Source organism: Peromyscus leucopus, chromosome 2, assembly GCF_004664715.2.
Source record: "Peromyscus leucopus breed LL Stock chromosome 2, UCI_PerLeu_2.1, whole genome shotgun sequence".
NCBI lineage: Eukaryota > Metazoa > Chordata > Mammalia > Rodentia > Cricetidae > Peromyscus > Peromyscus leucopus.
Window position 1 is genome coordinate 130,197,812 of NC_051064.1, and position 8,099 is coordinate 130,205,910.

At 45.9% G+C, this 8,099-nt stretch overlaps 1 protein-coding gene across 1 annotated transcript in view; it reads right to left on the minus strand.

The window, feature by feature from the left end:
- Nucleotides 1–1,746, minus strand: part of Zbtb8b (zinc finger and BTB domain containing 8B) — a 27,363-nt gene extending 25,617 nt beyond the window's left edge. Inside the window, exon 1 of the mRNA XM_037203343.1 lies at nucleotides 749–1,746. Coding sequence (XP_037059238.1) covers nucleotides 749–1,709 — 961 coding nt within the window. The 5' untranslated portion in view covers nucleotides 1,710–1,746. The remainder of the gene's footprint in view (nucleotides 1–748) is intronic.
- Between the last annotated feature and the right edge of the window lie 6,353 nt (nucleotides 1,747–8,099).

Below are 8,099 nucleotides of genomic sequence, written 5' to 3' on the forward strand. Positions count from 1 at the left end.
ATCCCAGACAGAGAGGGAGCTACCTGCTAGTAAGTGGCAAGTTACCAGTACAAGCCCAACTCTGTCCGGTTCCCCAAAGGTCAAGTCAGCTAAGTGTCCGCCCCACTCCCTTTTCCTTCTCTGTGCTAGAGACTGAAGCCAGGGCCTTGAGTGTGGTACACAAACACTCTATCACTAAGTGTCATCCCCACATACGCAGCTTGGTTTTGGGTCTTGAGCATTGGGCTTTAATGGCTGAGACATCTCTCCAGCCCATAAACTTTTTTTTTTTCTCCTGTTGTTTGTTTATTTTTTCTGCTGGGCAGTGGTGGTGCAGGCCTTTAATCTCAGCACTCAGGAGGCAGAGGCAGGCGGATCTCTGTGAGTTCAAGGCCAGCCTGGTCTACAGAGTGAGTTACAGGACAGTCAGGGCAACACAGAGAGAGAAATCCTGTCACAAAAACAAAACAAAAACAAGATGGACATCTCTTGAGGTGCAACATCTGATACTGTCCTCTGGTCTCCACATGCACGTGTGTGTGCGCACACACACACACAGAGTACACAAAGAAACAATAGTCTGTATATAACAAGTACTCAATTAATACCTATTGATAGTGGTGGCAGTAATGACTGTAGGTGGTGGCAGTGGCGGCATGACAGGGTGACAATCATGGGGGGGGGCCGACAGGATGACACGGGACACGGGATGGGACACACAAGGCCCAGATAAATGTTGGTAGAGAGAATGCCTGTGATCAAAACTCACCCGAGTCCTCTCTATACCAGTCATTCTGAACGTCCATCACGGAACTCATGGCCACTCCTGCCCCTTCCAGTCTCCCCTCCAAACTATGAGAAAAGTGACGATCGGCGTCCTCTTTGCTCTGGACAGCACCACCGTGCAGGAGAGCCTCCAGAAACTGCTTCACATGGTAGTTGCTATACGTCAAGTCCAAGGCCTGGTTACTGGACAGGCCTTGCTCCGCGTGGGCCAGGGGGGTCACATACTGCTGCAGCCCTTCGCCGGCCTCCCCCTCCACTCTGGCAATATCAAATTCCACCTTGGGTTCAACCCGCCTGGGCACAACAGAAAGGTCACGGTCGGAGGCGCCAGAGCCCTGGCTGTCTCTCACGACCAGCTCCAAGGGATGGCAGTCCTCGCAAGGGGATGCTCGTATACACTCCACGCTCCCTTCTCCCTCTCCTGGGGAGGAGACGAAGCTCTTGGTACAACAGGAAGTCCCCTCCAGTCCTGAACTCGGACTTCCGCTGTCTATCTGATGAGCTGCAGCGGCGGCCGCGGCCTCGGCTGCCATGGCTGCAGCCACAGCGGCCTCCTTCTCCATCTTCCGGCAAATGTCAAGGGACGACCGGATGTAGGTCTTGCAGAAGTTGACCACGTCATTCATCTGCAGGTAGCTGGCGGCTGACATAACTTCAATCACATTCTCACCACACAAGTCCAGCTTCCCAGAGTAGAGGAAATCTAAGATGGTGGAGAAGGCGTCGGAGGTGACGATGTCCAAGGAGGCCGTGCTGTGCCGCCCACTGTCCTGAATGTAGTGAATGAGCAGGGCGCGGAAGTAGCCACTGTTGGCGAACAGAATGTTCCGGTGGGCCTTGAAGATGCGCCCTTCCACGATGATGCTGCAATCACAGAAAAAGTCCCTTTTCCGCTGCTCATTCAACTCCCCCAAGAGCTTGGCACAATAGGCCTGCGCCTCCATTTCTCCACCAGCCGCTGCTGCTCTGGAGGGGCCTGGAGCACTGCCAAGATTTTTATTTAAGTTAATTCACGAATCCCAACCTTACTGTTCTGGTGGAAGATCCACCGACACCTGTCCCCCATCTCTTCCCCCAAACCCGCCCCTTCAAAGCCCACCAAAATCACCCAGAAGGCTTCACCCATTAAACCGGGCCTTTTCCTAATCTGGTCTGATTTGATTGCTGCATTGGTGGACAGGCCTCCAGGGTGCAAAAAACTTATCACTTACCATAAGCTGTTCTCATTTTGTTTTGATTTTCTGTAGCCCGGCCTTGCATTTTCTAAGTAGCCAAGGATGGTCTTGAACTCCTGTGATTACAGGGGTGGTCACCATCCCAGTTTATGTATCGCCCGCACCCACGCTGCCTGTGTGCAAGGCCAGCACCTCTACCCAACTGTTCTATGTCCCTGGCTTCAAGATGTTCGTATATTTTATATATTCTATTTAAAAACACTGGCTCAGAGCTGGAGAGAGAACAAGAATTAAGAGCATCTGTTGCTCCTGCAGATGAACTGGGCTCAGTTCTCAGTTCTCATGTGGTTCATTATTCTCCTTAACTCCAGATCTAGGGTTTCCAAAAAAACCTCAACTGACCTCCAGGGGCACCAAGCAATCATGTGGTACACATATACATGCAGACAAAACACATAAAGTAAATGAATCTTTAAAAAAATATATTTTTAAACCAAACCACTGGTTCAATGGTTTTCATGACTGTGGGGAGCCCAAACAGCCTGACCACATAGCTGCCATGACAGGCTTACTAACAGGAACCATTCGGTTCCCAGGAAAAGCCGTAAGCTAACCCCACCCAGGGAGGGCCAGCATCTAAAGGGAAATACTTGACATTCCAAACGTTCTGCTCCAACCATTCTAAGATATCACCCGTGTCCTTTGCCCAGGCACACACCCAGTTCCCTTTTACCAAGATGACCCTAGATGGTTAGGGTCCTGAACCCCGGAAATCCCCTCACATAGAGGGGCAGTAATTGTTAATTATCATTTGCAACCCAAAAGGGAAGTGACCAATGGGGAAATGAATTAACTAAAGGCTGAATTCAGGTAATATCTAAGAAGAGGGAGCTTATGTGCTCCACTATAACCTTAAATGTGATTGGTAGAAAATGTTAAGACTCTAAGAGTTGCTAGGTCAATGGGAGAAAATAAAACTGTCTTCTTTTTTCTTGTGGCTCCTATCTGTCCAAGCTATCTGCCGTTTTTCTGCAGGGTGGGGGAAGGTGTGCTCAGTCACTAGGCAACCTGTGTACAGCTAGATGCCTCTGGTGATAGTTAAAGGGAGATCTGGAACTGGAGGTAAGATTTGGGAAAGGAGGAAGTAAAGTTTAATTGGCACATCCGCCAGGCCTTCTCAAAACGGTAGTCTGGACACTTCAGTCTGTTCTTAGAGAGTACAGAGGTATCTCTGGTAAGGTACTTTCCTCCGTCTGGGGATGGACCTGGCCAGATGCTGCCAATGATGATAATTACAGGGAGGCTTGAACTGGGGTTCTGGCTGAGCATAGCTGTCAGCACAGAAGTTTATCTAAATATTCCTTTAGTAGAAGGGAAATGGTGCCCAATAAATGATGGAAAAGCTACAACAGCACACAAGAAACTCACAGCAGGAAACGGCTGATAATCAAAAGCCAAAAATCACCAAGGCTCCTTGGGCCTCAGCCTGACCTCTGGAAGGCCCTTGGCTTCCAGGTATTAGCTTTGTCATAATCAGCTGAAATCCTACTCGGTGTATTTTTGTGGCTTGCAGCACCCTCACCTGCATCCTCTACTATGATAAAAACCTCACCCTGCCCGGGCTCAGCACTCTCTAATCTTACCACTGCATCAGACACACAGAGGGTCCAAACTGGAGCTTGTATAAAGGCTCTTTGCCTTTACACATGGGTTTTGGTCTCCGTGGTGGTCTTTTGGGGTCCCCGCAATCTGAGCCTAACAATGATGTAGACTGTTTAGAATCTAACATACAACTGGGTTAAAAGACAAAAAAGAGCCAGGCGGCATGCCTTTAATCCCAGCACTCGGGAGGCAGAGACAGGTGGATCTCGGTGATTTCCAGGCCAGCCTGGTCTACAGAGCGAGTTCCAGAACAGCTAGGACTGTTACAAAGAAAAAAGGGCTGGAGAGAGGGCTCAGAGGTTAAGAGCACTGACTGCTCTTTCAGAGGTCCTGAGTTCAATTCCCAGCAACCGGCTCAGAGGTTAAGGGCACACTGACTGCTCTTTCAGAGGTCCTGAGTTCAATTTCCAGGAACCACATGGTGGCTCACAACCATCTGTAATGAGATCTGGTGCCCTCTTCTGGCCTGCAGGCATACATGCAGACAGAACACTGTATACATAATAATAAAATACTTCTTAAAAAAAAAAAAAAAGTAACAATGTCTAGCTGTGTGGGAGCCCGTTCTGGGGTTCCTCGTGGCTTTACCAGCAGGTCCGAATAGAGGATGATCAGGACCACGGGCCTGAGTGCAGGTGTCTGAGATGGCCTGCACTTGGCTGTGCTGGGGGAGGAGGTCTTTTGCTCCACCCCCTTGGCGTCTCTATAAAAACCCTGGGCCAGAGACAGTCGGGGCCCGTTGGAATAGGTTCCAGGCCCTCTCGAGGCTATCCTTTATTTTCTATCTGTTTATCTCTGCAAGATTCTCCGCTATAAATCCTTCTATCTAATATTTCCTGCTGCTCGCACTCAAGAAAACTCTGGGAAGCTGTGGGGATGGTGGGTAAACGCCCCACAGAATGGCGCCATGAACAGGGACTAAAGACTAAAGAAAAAAAGGGACTAAAGAAAAAGGAAAAAAAAGGGACTAAAGAAAAAAAAGGGAACAAAAAAAGGGGGGACTAAAGACAAATGAACAGGGACTTAAGACAAAGTAATAGGGACTAAAGATAAAGGAAAATAAGTTTTATTACAGAGTTTTTGGTGAAAGTGCTGAGTCAGCCCTGCCAGTGGAAAGGCATGCCGGTGTTATGGAATATATATATTTATATATATATTTTTTGGTGAGGCAGGGGTTTTATCCTCGAGAGAAAAGGAAAGCGGACTGGAAGGATGTCCGATGCTGCAGCGAAATTCTCTTCTGTCAAAATTTTCTATCTTCTATCCCTTTCTCAAATTCTATCTGTGATAAGTATAAGATATAGGGTAGTAATATAGTTTAGGAAAAACTTAGAAGTATAAGATTGTGTAGGAAAAAATAAGTAAGGCAACTAGACAGAAAAACTCTTCAATTTTCTAACTTTGGGGGCAATGAAAGCAAACTGGGGAAAAAATCTTTCTTTGGGCTTTTCGGGTAGTAAAAAAGCTCTTCTTTGAGCTTATGGGGAAGAAAAAGTTTCCTATGGAAGCTTTTGACCTGGGGACAGCTGAAATGCTAAGTCCAAGCCGCAGGAGAAAGTGTTTTCTCCCTGAGGCAAAAATGGGGGTGTAAGAAGTCAAAGTTTAAAGTTCAGAAGTTTTGGGGAAAGTTGGTCTTTCTCCTGGGGGGAAAAAAAAATCTTTCTCTTAAACTCTAAAGCTTTTCTTGGAAAATTTGGGGGGAAAAAATCTCTAAAAAGCCTTAATCTTTCTCAAAAGCTCTCTTAAACTTAAAAACTAAAGCCTTTAACTTTCTCAGAGGACAAAAATTAGAATCACCTGAAGATATTAGTAGGGGGACCACCTGTGATTAGCTCTAAGGAAAACAACAAACTTAAGACAGCAAAACCTCTAAGTTCTCTTTCAAGCTTTAAAAATCATCCCTGCAACGCAGGAGGGAAGGGCAAGTTTTTAAAAACCCCTTCTAAGTTGTCTCTTCAAGCTAGTACAAGACAGTGGGTCAGAGTACCCTGAGGGAAACGCTTGGGAGAGTGTGGGTGAAGAGCTACAGAGAGCCCAAAAGGGCTGGAAACTTTGCCTGAGAAAAGCAAAAAAGCAAAGCTTTTCAGTTAGAGCTGAGGCAGAAAAGGTTCTGCGTGAGTGTTTCAGAATGAAAAGGCGCTCCTAATCGTCCAATGCAAAGATTCCCTGAAACTGTTAGTATTGTATCCTTGCTTCTGACCAAAAACCCAGAGGCGACTGGCCAACGTCTCTGAGTTGGAGTGCATTTCGGGGATACTAGGGTTCCTGCAGTTACAAACTTCCTGGAGCACAGAGCTGAGGCAGGAAGGTGCAGGACCCAGGGGAAGATTGCTAATGAACAAATGAAGCTAAAGCCGGTGGGAACGGCACAGTTGTGCGCTTTCCTAAAAGTCCGGGTTGATAGGTCCACAACTGCAAAAAGAAATCTGAGAAAAAAGCTTTCCTATCAGACTAAGGACCTTTCTGGGAAAACAGTAAAGCTGAATTGTGTCTGAAACAGTCTTGCTGCTGAGTCAGAACGCTGTCTGGGGAAAGAGCCCAGCCAGGGCAAAACCGGATTATCCAGGAGTAAAGCTTTCTTTTCTGTCAGAGAAAGCACCTCTTTGAGAAAGCTTTGTTTCAACTGACTCCCAATGAGATGAGGGAGTGCAGCCCTGAGGGGTGATTGCCTCTGGCATAAGCTCTGTCCTTGAGCACCCAGACGAGCAAACACAACCCACTGGGGGACTGGGCCAGGTGAAGGCCTGATGAGGCAAAGCATCTGTCCTAATGGGAGTTTAGAAATGGTAAAAACCTCCCTTGTTAGATTTTTCAGTCTGTACGCAAACCACACAGACCCCGAAAACAGAAACGAACTAAAGCCCCTACCTTCAGTAGCAGGGAAAGCCACCACTGTAGTGTCGGAAACTGTTTCTGGGGTAGAGGGGATAAATTGAGACCAAACTGGGAACTGTCTGGGAGAAAGACTCTGAAGAAACAGAGAAGGGACATAATCTTCCCCAGAAAATGTATGACCTGAAAAAGCTGCTAGAATTGGAGGCAGATTCGGGAGAGAAAAAGCCCCTACCTCCAAAGGCAGCTAGCAGAGGAACAGAGCCTCAGATACCTGAAGCTCTGCACCTGGGGGGGAAGGAACAAGCAAAATGAGATAAATCAGTGGGAGAAAATCTCTGAAGGAGCTATGGAAAAGCTCTGTTGCAAATGATCTTGTTTTTCACTGACTGGCTAAAACCAACACAAGCCCCGAGGAAAGTTGCTATCAGAAATGTCAGCCTCAATGCCGGTTAACGAGGCAGGTGTGGTTCTGATTCGGGGGCTAGTGTCAAATGAAGGAGAAACACCTGTTAAAGCCAGCTGAGGAGAATAGAAACCTCCCAATGTGCCATAGCTGAAAATGTAAAATGCTTGTTCAAATCTCCCGTTGCAAAAGCGAAAAACTTTGTTCAAACCTCCCGGGCAAGAATTTGTAAGCAAGTCTGGTAAAAGAGAACCAGTTGACTCTCAGACCCAATAAGAAATATGGGAAATGATATAAGGGACTGATATAAGGGACTGATATGGTACTGATATTATTATGGACTGATATAAGGGAAATGGATTCTGGGAAAGGTAGTTTTTCCGCTAAAGATGGCGACATTGCCCTGAAACACTTTTGTCAGCTCAAAAATACGTTCATGGTAAACTTAAAATACAGCCTTTAAAAAAAAATAAGGAGGAAAGTCGTCTAAGAGTTTAAGTATTAGTTCCAATGAAAGATTGCAAGGATACGGAACTAGGCGCTTCGTGGTTTGGGGCGCCATTGGTAAAATGCCTTATTTACCCTAATAGCTATGCAAAGTTTTTACGGCAGTTGGATGACAAAAAGCTACCTATAAGAGCAAACAAGTCACTTTAAAATCCTTAAAATACCACCTAATAGCTGTGCAGTTTTTGGTGAAGAGCTTTACAGTAGCTAAATATGGTAATTTCACCCTCAGTGTAAAGTGAAGTTTTTTGGTAGAATAAACCAAAAGTGCTGCTGTAATAGAAACATTTGTCTGAATTGAGGCATTTAGGGGAACTATTATAAATTTGGGTGAAGGGACAGCCTCTAGTTAAAAACGGTCTACCGCTGACAGTGCATCTCTGCCGGTCCGGAACGGCTGAGAGAACTGACAACTTTGGGGTGTGGCTTCGTCCTGAGAATGTTACAATCCCCTAGCAACAAGTATCACAACTCTATAATGACAGCACTCACTAAATCCCAGTGCTTTATAACAAAGCTGACTATAAACTCTAAATTTTAGAAATGATGTACGTACTTCCTGTCTAGTTAAGAGAATCTTTCTAATAGAGATGGTGATAATAATTAAGAGTAAAAAATAGAAAAATGAAAATAAGATGTGAGTTTGTAAAAATTGTCTTGTTATATCTGTGTTAAGAAATCTTTAGGTGTTTGCTAAGTTATATATATGCTAATGGTAGCCCTATATAAGTTTGTAAAATAGATCTATTGAG